Here is a 13,293-nt window from a genome sequence, read left to right on the forward strand (position 1 = left end):
TCTGGTTTAGTGATTTTCAGCTAGGGGTATGCATGAAAATCTCTTATGTGACACTTTTTTCCCCTCAAATTTATTGTGGCAAAACACACATAAAATATACTATTTAAACCACTTCTTAGTTCAGTGGCATTGAGCATATTTGTGAATTCATTCCATTCATCTCCAAAACTCTTTTCATTTTATAAAACTGAAACCCTGTACCTATTAAACAGTAACTCCCAATTCTCCCCATCCCCCCAGCCCCTAGCAACCACCATTCTGCTCTGTGTCTCTATGAATTTGACTATATTGTACTTCACATAAGGGGGATCATACAGATTTTTTTTGTGACCAACTTATTTCACTTAGCATAAATGTCCTCAAGGTTCATCCACGTCATGTCTATCAGAAGTTCCCTTCTTTTTAAGGCTGAATCAGACTCCACTGTATATATATACTGCATTTTGTTTATCCATTTATCCACTGATGGACACTTGGGTTGCAACCACCTTTTGAGTATTACAAATAATGCTGCTATGAACATGGATGTACAAATATCTCTTTGGGACCCTGTGACCCTGTTTTCAATTTCTCTTCAGCTTTGCCAACGCTTGTTGTTTTTTTCAAAGCAGCCATCCTAATGGGTGTGAGGTGATATCTCATTATAGTTTTATTTTGCATTTCCCTGATGATTACTGATGTTCAGCATCTTTTCATGTGCTTATTGGCCATTTGTACAACTTCTTTGGAGAAATGTCTGTTCAAGTTCTTTTCCCATTTTAAAAATCATTTGTTGTTGTTGTTGATTTTTTGGAGTTCTCTATATATTCTGGATATTAATCCCTTATCAGATAAATGATTTGCAAATATTTTCCACCATTCTCCCTTTCCTTTCTGTTGAGTCTTTTAATATGATATTAGGTGAGGGGCCAACTCCATGCTTTTGCATGTGAATATCCTGTTTTCCCAGCACTCATTGTAGAAAAGACTATCTCATGATACTTATTGAAAATATGGATACCCAACACCACTCAAAGCTGAGGGTCTTGGCCAGTGAGACCCCAGCATCTTTAAAGTATACAAAGTATGTATCATAATGATGGTGTTATCAAAAAACAGAACATAACAAGTGTTAACAAAAATATGGAGCAATTGGATTCATGCATTAGTGGAAATGCACTTAGAAATGGTTAAGATAGAAAATTGTATGCTATGTGTATTTTGTCACAATTTAAAAAATAATTAAAAATGGTTAAAATGATATATTTTGTTATTTATATTTACCCTCCCACCCCCCAAAAAAGAGCTCCAAAGAAGTTGTACAAATGGCCAAAGAGATGATGTGCTTCCTCAGTTTAGAAATACTGCTCTAGTAAAAAAGGACAAGGGAAACAAATAATTTTAATATATAGTTATTTGTGTCTAAAGACACCCAAATATCTAGTTGACTTTATTATCTGGGGGAAAAAAAGTAGATAATCAAGTAAATAGCCTGCTTGTTTGTTGCACTTGTTAGTCTACAACAAATATAATGCCTGATATATTGCACTTTTCAAAACTATCCCATCTGATGAGAGATTTTTACCTCAAAATGATAGTTGAGAAAACATACAATAGAGTTAATAAAAGAAACTATTAAAAAATTTAATAAAGTATGAAAAAAATCATAAACCTACAAATTCTAGCACAAGTTGTTTGGAAAAGTAATCCCCAAAGAGCTATCTAAAAATGATCTATAAGAACTTTTCTACATATCAGGATAGAAGTCGTATGATATAGTTTTCAGATTCCATCTAATGTCAGGTAATGTTTTAATCTCAATTTATCCAAAGCTAAATTTTTCTTCAATGTAAATCTACAGTTAAAAGACTTTCATAAATTAATGATTCCTGGTTTCAAGGAATAAAAATATTAAAATACTAAAGAATGAGTTTCTATTCCAAAAGCTTATTTAGATATAAATCTATCTGATGTTCCTGATACAGGAAAATTAGAAAACACATACTGACACTGACCCTAAGCAATTCCAAATCTGCTAAAATAGTAATTTAGCTTCAATTTGTACCTGGAGTATTAAAACTTGGGCTGAAATTGACAGACTGTCAATTTCAGAGTTTCAATGGAGCACAAAATGAGAAAGAAAAAGCAGAGGAAGATTAGCCCAGTTGCTAAGAGGTAGGTGTTAGGTGAGCAAGGAGCCACCATTCAGAGGCCAGGTGAGCTGTTTAGAGCCTAGTGAATAAGACTGGTTACAGGGATGTAGCTCCCGAAGCACATTTAGGATTTTGATGAAGCACAGGCAGAGATGGGCCTTGTATAGAGGCTATATATATGCATCATCCATATATGCAAACTATATGTATAATCCCGGAATCTTTTAAGAAGAAGGAATTCAAGAGTAGAAGTTGGATGGGATGGGACAGGATGGGATGGGATGAGGGCAGGATCTGAACCCGGCCATAAGGAATGTGAAGGTAGTACAGATAAGATGGGCGTCGATAGAGGTGCAGAGGAATGTAGAGTAGGGATTAAGAGCCTCAGTCCCAGTGGAAATAAACAGAAATCAAAATCCAAATTTGCAGATACTGAAGACCCAACTAAAAGTAGAACTAGCAACAGATCCTAGCCAGGTCGGACTGGATGACAGGCAAAAGAATTCAGACAGTAACAGGCTGGATGTGGCACGGAATGCATATAGCAAGCTGCTAATCTGAGCAACTGAGGTAGGGGTGCTTTTCTGGGAGTCCAGCGGAGAGCACGAGAGCCCAGGATATGGACATCTTTGCCAAGAATGTTCTTCACCTGAAGTTTGCAGGTTCTTGTCTATTTTGTAGCAATCTTGCTAAGGGTTTCGCGAAACTTGCTCTTCCCTTTCATTTCCTTAATCACTTCAACAGGGTGGGTAATCTCTAATGAGCATCTGGGGAACAATGACACCTACTGTTTGAGCTACTGTAGCTGCAAGTCATCCTGCCACATGAGACGCAGCAAGTACAGATTTGTAGCTAATGTTTCTTTCCTTTGGGGGAAAAAAAAAAGGACGAATCGTTCTGGTGAGTTAGGCTAGGGTGGAGAAGTGCTGAAATTACAGAAAACAGAGTTCTTATCACAGAAGATATTTAATCTAGAATGAGAATATATGAGTGCACGTCTATTTATTAACAGTCCTACCTTACTACAGAAAAAATTGAAGGCAATTGAAATGTACAGTAGACTACCATGTGGCTCAGCCGTGAGTGTTTATAACAGAGAATCATAATCACAGAAACTGGAATTCTACAAGGTGAAAAGTAGAGCAAGGTAACAATTGAAATGGCCTCTCTGGCTCCCAGTTCCTGCATCCCACTTGCCTTCCCTTAGCCACAGAAAGGGTCTGGAACCTCCACTAGTGCACTGCAGGTCCTCTGCATGCTCTCCATCTCTACACTGCACATACAGACTCTACCTTCATTATAAATAATGCACCTTGTCTCCACTCCAAGAGCTGGATGCTTGTCGGATGTCCTGTATCTGAATTACTTTATGGATCATCTCTTCTCCTCCCTCTGACACTGGAGCCCTGCTTTGCTCTTATCTTCTGTTTTGATCTGGTCTTCCTGAAGACTGCCCACTCCCAGACCTGCAGACACTGAGTTTTGCCATTCTACCTCATGCTGGACCTTTCAGAATAAACCATCAACTGAATATCCCACCACTGACCAGCTGTCCCATCCCCATCCCCTCTGCCTGGCTGCCTGTGGCTGGATCTACTTCTGGTGAGTACCCAGCTCAGCTAATGTGTCTCATCTCTTGTTTGGATCTTCCCTCTCTGTCTCCCCCCTGGAAAAAAGCCAAAAACCAAAACCCCAAAAAACCTTGACCAGTCAACACTGCCAAAATCTAATACATAGCACTCAATATTCAATATTCCTAGTCAGGAAAGATATCATTTTACAGCTACCAATCACTTTTTACTTTTCAAGGCCACAGTAAATATTATTTCAGATTTTAAAGGGCCAATTTAGTTTTTTGTCATGTTGACAAATTGTTATGAAATTCATGAGTCTTACAGTAACTGCCCTTTCTGAGAATTGTAGGAAAGAAATCTTAATAAAGTAGGAGAGAAAGGAATGGAAGACAAAGAGGCTACAGAAATGAAAGTATATTTAAAACGTTTAAGCACTCATTTGTTCTCACTAGAGGTAGTGCAAAAAAGTGCACTAGTTTATAAATTAAATTGTCAGTGGACATGTTATGTTTCTAGTTCAAAAATCTGGAAGAACTTTGATATGAGGAATTCTTAATCTCAGGAAACAAACTGAGGGTTGCTGGAGTGGTGGGAGGTGGGAGGGATGGGGTGGCTGGGTGATGGACACTGGGGAGGGTATGTGCTATGGTGAGCGCTGTGAATTGTGTAAGACTGTTGAATCACAGATCTGTACCTCTGAAACAAATAATGCAATATATGTTAAGAAAAAAAAAGAAGATAGCAGGAGGGGAAGAATGAAGGCGAGTAAGTCGGAGGGGGAGACGAACCATGAAAGACGATGGACTCTGAAAAACAAACTGAGGGTTCTAGAGGGGAGAAGGGTAGGGGGATGGGTTAGCCTGGTGATGGGTATTGAGGAGGGCACGTTCTGCGTGGAGCACTGGGTGTTATGAACAAACAATGAATCATGGAACACTACATCAAAAACTAATGATGTATGGTGATTAACATAACAATAAAAAAATTAAAAAAATCTGGAAGAACTTTAATCATAGTTAATAATCATGCATTCTTTCTTCCACTTAAATTCCGTATGTCAGAATAACCCAAGAAGAGTTAATCTCAAAGCCACCATGCAAATAATTTGAAAACAAAACAAAAAGAGCTCCTTCAAAACAGATTCATATTTTACTAATAGAGTCTCCCTACTTCATGTCAAGTAGATAATAAAAAAAAAGTTAAATTAACTTGTACCAACTTAGTTCTTACATAATTTCTAAGACTATCACAGAATGTTATTCAGAAAAAGAAACTACATTTGACATTTTAATTTCAGGACAAATAATAATTATTTTTTCATTTATGAAAATAGCTCCATTTAGTTAAAATTTCCAAAACAGTGTCTGCTGGTAACTTCCTTTTTCTGCAACTTTACCTCTCCTATACATGTGGGCTAGTATGCATTTCATTCTTTTTTCCTACTCTCATAATATTTTAGTTTTTATGACTTAACATTGAAAAGTCAAGTAGCTTCTACCAAGAGTTATGGTAAATACATTTTCTTTACATTCTTTAACTTTCACTTTGCAAGTACAGAATTTCTTTTTCAAGACATATTAGTCTAAATAATTTAAAAAATCATATTAGAAAATACAATTATGTGTCTCTTAAGGTCTTAAGACTTATAAACCCATTTTTCCCATCAGCTTTTTAAAATTGTTAAAAAAATAAAATTCAATACTATGTAAAACAGACTGATATTATTCAGAGGAATAAAAATAAGACAGTTCTCATTTGTTGGCATGATCTGGTGCTGTAGTCTTCTGTACCGTGTAAAACTTAATTTCCGTTAATATAGGATAATCATTTGTTTGATATTACTGTGTGTATTTACATAATGAATTCCAGAGTCACCATGTACTCAGCAACAACATCCTTATGTGTTTATAGTAGTTGTATAGTTGAGGTAGCCTACAAACCAGAATATGCTGATTTGGTTGGCAGGAAACCAAAGTGAATCAAACGGACCACCATGTTGTCTCAGACTAAAACCTCAAATGTTCTCTTTTGCCACAACGTGATTATGCAATATGCTTTGAGTTGCTGAAGGGTGGAACAGTACTGAAAAGCAGTTACTTGGCTAAGACTAAAGTCCTATGACACATTTCTGAACTATTGTTGGTTGAATTAAAGCTTAAATCTAACTCTGGGACTATTACAACAAATCAGATTCAGAAATAAACTACGTATCACATATTCTGACATTTCTTTTAAAAAAGTAGATTTCAAAATTGAGGAAAGAGTTAACATCTACTTTGAATTCTGTAAACTCACCTGTTTTAATAGTTGTTATTCTGGCTTCATAAGCTTTAGAAAACAACCCTAAACCCCATGAACTTGCTGAATACTTAGTTTCACACTCCACTACTATACAGAAAATGACCTAACATAGCTGAAGCTTTGTGCTCACACCCCCCCACCTGCATATATGCATGGAAGAGAATTTTTAAGATGTAGGTAACAGCGTAATCATTAGGCAGTTTCTGAAATTAAAATGGCTATCTTGACATTTCTGAATTTAAAACAAAATATCTTATTGTAATCTTTTTAGCTCTATTAAATTTAAGATTTCTTAAACCAAAGAGAAAAAAAAAACACAGCATGAACAATATGATGAAGGGTTCCAATAAGCTTAGTTGGACCATCGTGTAGAATATTCTATTGAAAAGAATTAAAATGGGCCAATAAACTCAAAGAAACCCTACCCCTCTTCCATTCCCTGTAATAGAACAACAAAAATCAAATAAATACCTCAAATAGAAAGGTGACATAGGTCTTTCATCTTCCTGTGAACTAAAAGGAAAACAAATTTTGTATTAATTTCTGTTAATATTTTAACATATCAATTTTACTAAAACTCTGTTCTTCCTGTCAGAAATTTTATTTTGACACATTAGAGCTAATCTCACGATGGAGTAAAGTTAGTAAAACATACTCTACCTTGGACCTAGCCAAGGTTATTTACTTCTTCGTGGGAGACCATCAAGAGAGGTTTCTCTTCAAGATTAGCCTCAGGCAAAAGTAAGTCACGTCACACTTTCAAGAGGAACCTTTTTACTACCTTATATCTACAAGCCCCATCCAAGTTCCATGTATTATACATAAACCCTTAAAATGATTGCATAATTATCTCAATAAAGTTAATTATAGCTCATTACCACGATGATGAAAGTAAGAAACAGCCAACAAAATATCCCTGTTAAGTATGAACCACTTCAGGAATGATGTCCTAGCAATGAGAGACCTATCAGTAAGCACTACTCTTGCTCTTTGCTCTCTGTAGTTACTCTAAGTATTAACAAGTATGGATAACATGTAAGGACATAAATGAAATTATAGAAATAGTTTACAGTCTTCAACCAACACAATAGTTTACATTCTTCAAAAACAATATGAAGCTTAATATAAAAGTATTTTTAAAAATGTAAGGTATATACAGTATTTTTTTTTCCTTTAACATGTGTTTTCCTTCTGACAAATGACTTCAAAGCAAAGACTGAGTCTCTTTCCCTTAGTGTCTGCTGGAGGTCTTTGAACTTTTTTGATTATACATTCATAAAATTTGCTTTTAAACAGCACTCCCTTCAATATATGACTAAGTATCGACCTCTACTAATTACATGCATCATTAAATGGATAAAAGTAGAAATATAAACTATTATTTACTTTTTAAAAGTAAAAAGAAGCTCTAATATTTTCTTCTTGTACCTCTGGTTAATCTTGTACACCACCTGGGGGTGTCCACCACCTTTGGGGAAGCAACCAGATAACTTCAGCTTTCCCTCTCTCTTGGCTTATTATTTATTTATTTATTTATATATTTTTAAAAGACTTTATTTATTTGACAGAGAGAGACACAGCAAGAGAGGGAACACAAGCAGGGGGAGTGGGAGAGGGAGAAGCAGGCCTCCCGCGGAGCAGGGAGCCCGATGCGGGCTGCTGGGATCATGACCTGAGCCAAAGGCAGATGCTTAACGACTGAGCCACCCAGGCGCCCCTATTTTTTATTTTCTAAAGGATCGTTAATGAAAAGAGAAAAGTTTGCTTAGTTGGTAATATTATCCTGGCAAAATCTTACTACACAGTTACATTGTATAACCCATACACACAAACACACCTGTCCTACAAGTTGAAAAGGTCTTAACATTTTAGTTGGAAGATGGCACATAAACTATGACATACTATTTTTCATTCTTGCATGATTTTGGTTTCCAATTCCATTATAGTTTAGCTGTTCTAATGTTTATGTTGCCAAAGACTTTAATGTTTGTAACCAGTCGTGCCAATTCTTCCTAAAGTGATGGGTAAATGATGGATCAGCTTTGTTATCGACTCTAATGTGGTTGGACTGAGGGCACAGCTTAGAGAGTCAGGTTGCAGAGCTGAAGAGTTAGGGGTGACACGTGGGAAACGTCTACCTGGAGCAGGGCTATTACAGGAGGAGACTACTTTAAGCAGAACTGGTACAAGGAGCTTACATAGTGGTTTCAAAAAATTCATTGAAAACCCTGAACAAAACAAATTATTAAAAATACTGGAATTGGGTTTCCTAATCAAGGATTCACTGTCAAAAAAGTACTAATTATGACCAACACCATGCAAAAAGGCTGCAACTAAAAACCTCTAACGATTTTATTATTATAGGAACATTGCCTCCATGCGTTATAAAAGGGGCACAGTACTAAAAACTTTTATGCCCAGAACAGATCCTTAACTCTAACATGTAACAAATTTTAATGAAAATTAACAAGGGTACTTTAGTGAAGATTCAATTAGCAATATGGTTGGTTTCCTTAGAAGTTAGAAGTGCTTTTGGGAGATTTAGATGGTGCAGAGTTCTAAACACAGCTGTTCATATATTTTGGCTAATGTTTATTTTGTGTGCGTGTGTTAAATTTCTTTGTAGCAAACAGAGGCAATCAAAATCAATCCTTTCTTCTTTTACATCTTTTCTCCCTCACACATTTACTCATTAGCCAGGTGCTACTTACTGGGGGCTCCAACATTAATTAACTCATGTAAATCCTCATCAAAACCCTTTCTGGTACTTGCTCCTCAACTTGAGGTAAGTGGGCTCAGAGGGGACACATAACAGATGCAGGTCACACAGCTAGTGATGTGTGAGTTACCGTATTACACGTTAGTCCATTTTTGTCCTTTACCGGCTTCCCTTCAGCCTTAAGCTATCAGAATATGGTGGGATGAACAGGTGAAGAAAACTGATGCAATGGCCAATCTGCACGGCAGCAGCCCTCAGCAAGATCTCGTGGATTTTATATCCCTCACGTCATGCTTCTGATTATAACAACTCTACACTAACCTTAGTCCATTCATAGTGCATGATGACTGGCAGCATGTGGAAAGTGAATGTTTAATTAAAATGTACTGGCAGTCTAAGAATGTCTCCTGATAGAAACACAAGTTTTTAATCATAAGCAAGAATTTTTCAGGCTGTATCTGCCTGAAAACAAGGTAAAGTTGTCAGTGAGAGACAGAATCAGAAATTCTTAATTTGGATATGTCCCTTAAGTGTGACTAGTTTTACGTGTTCTAAAAAAAAAAAAAAAGTGCAGGTACTGCAATTTAAACTAAATGAAACAGATTCAGTACTAGATTTGTTCAATCAGCAGTAGTCAACAGGGCAACAATCCATGCACAGTACTCAAGAACAATATAATTAAAAAAGAGAAGGAAATCAATTTTGATAGTTAATTAGCATATTTCTCTTTTCCTTTTCATGACAGTACCCTTTCCTTGGGTTTTTGTAACTTGACAAGGGTATAAATTTTGAAACAAAATGGAACCAATGCAAATTAAGTCAGTTAATTCTAAAAATCAATTTAATGCACTAATTTTAAAGGCAATTTTAAGAAAAAAATGGCTAAGGGCAGGACAATTCTTCCAAATAGAACTGAGAAAATAAACTTTTCTACAAAATTTACATATCAGAATACAAGACATTTGAAAAAAAGTCACCATTTCTACATTTGCACAAAATGGGTATTTTACTATTGTTACAGGCCCACAAGCATCTATTTATAGAGGTTATTGATGCCTGTTCCTGGATTTATGTTAATTTAATGGCACATCCAATGATATTAAATGAGTCATAATTTTTGGCCTAAATTTTAAATTGAAAATTCTGATTCATTTTTAATTTTTAAAAATAAGCACAAATACTGTGAATGAAAAAGGGAGTGTGTGTCATGAAATTAAGTCAATGACAAACTCTAATAACTTGGAATTCATTCAATTTCCTCCTTGGTTACTAGTATAAACCCCAGGTTTTAATTTCCTGTTTGTTAACTCTGAATAATGGCCAAGCTTAGGCAGCCAATTAGTTTTATCTTTTTTTCCCTCTTTTTTAAATTTGAACATACATTTAGAGATTTGGGCAGCCACCTCACGTATGTCCGGCAGTCAGGTGCTTAATGTCCTCAGACATGTGGTGATATAATCTCTCAAAACAACTGCCTCTGGGAAGAGCATTTATCAAATAGACCCAAGTAACAGTCCAAATCTAGGAAGCTACAAGTGAGAAGGGCAATAACAGATACTATGTTTTTAGTGGGGTCTTAATCAAATTTATTTATTGGGCTCTATATTGATAAACGCTCAGAAATGAATCACACCTAGACTTACAGTTTTTTCATGAGCTGCACTAATTTATAACCTGAAGCCACAGGATACAATGTCTATCAATTTAACTACACGGCAAGCTAACGGATATCACAAAATGTGTGGCGCTTTCTATGTCTGAGAAAAAACCAAATACTGTTGGGAGAATCCTCAGAGTGTGGTATTCAGAAGGGACTTTCCACAGCTGGATCAAATCACCATTCCATTCAATTCCCTTTTGAACTGTTCTGATAAATGTTCCAATGAGTCCAGCGTTCTAATTGGTTATTGTGGCTGGATACCAAAACCAAAACCAAAACAACAACAAAAACATCATCTGCATACTTAGCTACACACTTAAACTAAATTTTCAAGTGATTTGAGCTAGAAGAAATAGTTTGCAAGTGTTCCTTGAGTACTGAGGAGTACTAAAAAAAACCCAGGTAAATGCTAAGGATTAGGTTTCATTATGGGAGAAACTAGGAAAATCATCTATGGGGGCTTAACACAAAACAAAGAACAAAAGGGAGAGACTAAGCTAGGGGGCAAAAGGATACAATTAAAAGTATTAAGTAAGCTTTTCTTCCCCTGGAATTCGAGGTTTTCCCTCATGTTGAGGAGAATTTTCTTAGAGAATGATGAGGTGAATAAAGTTAGTACATTTTCTTTCCTTCCTTCCTCTGCAAAACCCCAAGTGCCACACTTCCTTGAGCATTTTCAATTTATGCCCGGTCCCAGGCATGAACCATGAACCACTCCAATCGGGGAGTGATGGAGCAGCTGGTGTGCTCAGAGTTTTGGGTTGGCCCCATTTAGGGGTATGGAAAAGAAAAACAATCTCCCAGTTCTTTTTGGGAAACAAATGTAAATGTTTTCAGGCTGGCTCTTAGCTAAGGGTTTGCAGCTAAAATTCTGGGGGGACACTTCTGTAGATGTATGCATATACTTTATTGTAAGTTTTGTTTGTTTAGTTGTATTATTTGCATGCTGTGACTAAGAACACAAGGCCTCTCCAGTAGAAATAAAAACAAATTAGTGAAGTTTAAGAGCAAATCAATTTTCCTGACCAAAGGGTTAATGCAAAGAGCTGAAGCTGTTAATATTCACAGGACATGAATTTTTAGCCAACACTAAGAGCTATTATTTTTGAGGCAACATAAACAGACAAAACAAAAAGACTTCCAAAAATTGAGAACTTTTTTCTGAATAAGACAGGAAAATGTTTTTACCACTTTCTTGATTGCCTAGTGGAAATCTGAAATATATTGGTTATGGGTTGAACTGTGTCCCTTCAGAAAGATATGTGGAAGCCTGAACCTCCAGTACCTTAGCATGTGACCTGATTTGGAAATAGGGTCTTTACAGAGGTGATCAAGTTAAAATGAAATCACTAGTGGGCCCTAATTCAGTATAACTGGCGTCCTTATAAAAAGGGAAAGTTTGGACACAAACATAGATATGCACATGGGGAGAACACCATGTGAAGACAGAGTTGTGTCTGCCACAAGCCAAGGAACTCCTAAAAGCCGGGAGGGAGGCCTGGAACAGATCCTTCTCCAGAGCCTTCAGAGAGCACATGGCCCTGCCAACACACTGATTTGGGATTTCTGGCCTCCAGAACAGTGAGACAATAAATTTCTGTGGTTTTAAGCCACTCTGTTTGTAATAGCAGCCCTAGGAAATGAATACATCTACTAAATTTTTTTCCCCTTAAATTCAGAAATAAGAACCTGCCTAACAAAGGTGTCTCCATCCTACAAAAAGTTGTCTCTGAAAATTCCTTTATAGACCCACTATGGCTAGAATTGATTTCCAGCAGTGACATGGGGATTTGATTTCCAGGCTTGTAGTAAACTCCCATTCAAATGAACTATCTTCAATAAGTAGTCCAGATACAATATTTAAAAACAAAGTTTTTAAAGAAAAACTTTTGGCTATGTTCCAGTTAGAAACACATTTTACATCTTTATGCATACCCCTAAAATGGACACAAGTTCATGAAATTATTCTTTGTTTGGATATTTTCTTTCTTTCTTTTTTTTAAGTAGGCTCTACACCCAGCATGGAGCCCAACACGGGGGGACTCGAACTCACAATTGTGAGATCAAGACCTGAGCCAATATCAAGAGTCAGACACTTAACCAACTGAGCCACCCAGGTACCCTTGTTTGGATATTTTCTATTGTGTTACATTTTAGTTATGTAAAATTATATAAAATACTGGTCACAACCTGCTACAATGATTTTATGACCACTAATAGGTCATGACCCACAGTTGAAAAACACTGTTCTAAAACACTATGCCGATTACACTTCTCCCTTGCTTGATATATATAATGCACGCTCAATGAATGTTGTTGAATTAAGATCTATGTTCCCACAGGACAGAAAGAAAACACTCTTTCTCTGCCCCATTGCCAGAATCAGCTCTGGGCCAAAGAAGTACAGATTTTTGTCTAGTCTGGATGGCAGAAAAGCATAGAGAGGAAGTGGTCCCAGATAAATCTAGTAGTGGGCATGACAACATAGTTCCAGAAAGCCTTGGGGAAGTTGACGGAGTACTTCTAAGTCTCTTTTAAATGTTCTTTTCCTGGTTAACTCGGGGACACATGGTTTCTTTGGATTCCTCCCGATTTTATGACTGTGGCATTCTTTATCAACCTGCGTCCTGTCTTTCAGATTCAAAAAACATACCTGGAGGGAACTAATGAACATCTCATTCTATTTCAGCCCCATCCACCTAACTGCTTCCATCCCTGGATGCCCTTCTGATGAACATCATTCAGAGATTTGAGGGGAAAGAGGGTGTACACAATCAGGGAAGAGCCTCTCATCAGGGAGGGGTAGGTTCCTTCCTCTATCTTCTATTGTGTCTCTCCTTACAAAGTCAGGAGTGAAGCAGAACTACCCACTGACTGACACAGCCAGGAGGCTCACACTGCACCTCA

At 36.8% G+C, this 13,293-nt stretch overlaps 1 protein-coding gene across 9 annotated transcripts in view; it reads right to left on the reverse strand.

Moving 5' to 3' along the window:
* FAM13A (family with sequence similarity 13 member A) overlaps positions 1 to 13,293 on the reverse strand; it is a 368,559-nt gene that overhangs the window by 78,183 nt on the left and 277,083 nt on the right. For all 9 annotated transcript variants that reach the window (XM_073891947.1, XM_073891949.1, XM_073891945.1 and 6 more), the window contains one exon: positions 6,479 to 6,520. In XM_073891947.1, the coding sequence (XP_073748048.1) occupies positions 6,479 to 6,520 (42 nt within the window). The remainder of the gene's footprint in view (positions 1 to 6,478; positions 6,521 to 13,293) is intronic.

This window comes from Callorhinus ursinus, unplaced genomic scaffold (genome assembly GCF_003265705.2).
Source record: "Callorhinus ursinus isolate GAN/ISIS: 27379988/994484 unplaced genomic scaffold, GSC_fseal_2.0 scaffold4, whole genome shotgun sequence".
NCBI classification, from domain to species: Eukaryota; Metazoa; Chordata; class Mammalia; order Carnivora; family Otariidae; genus Callorhinus; species Callorhinus ursinus.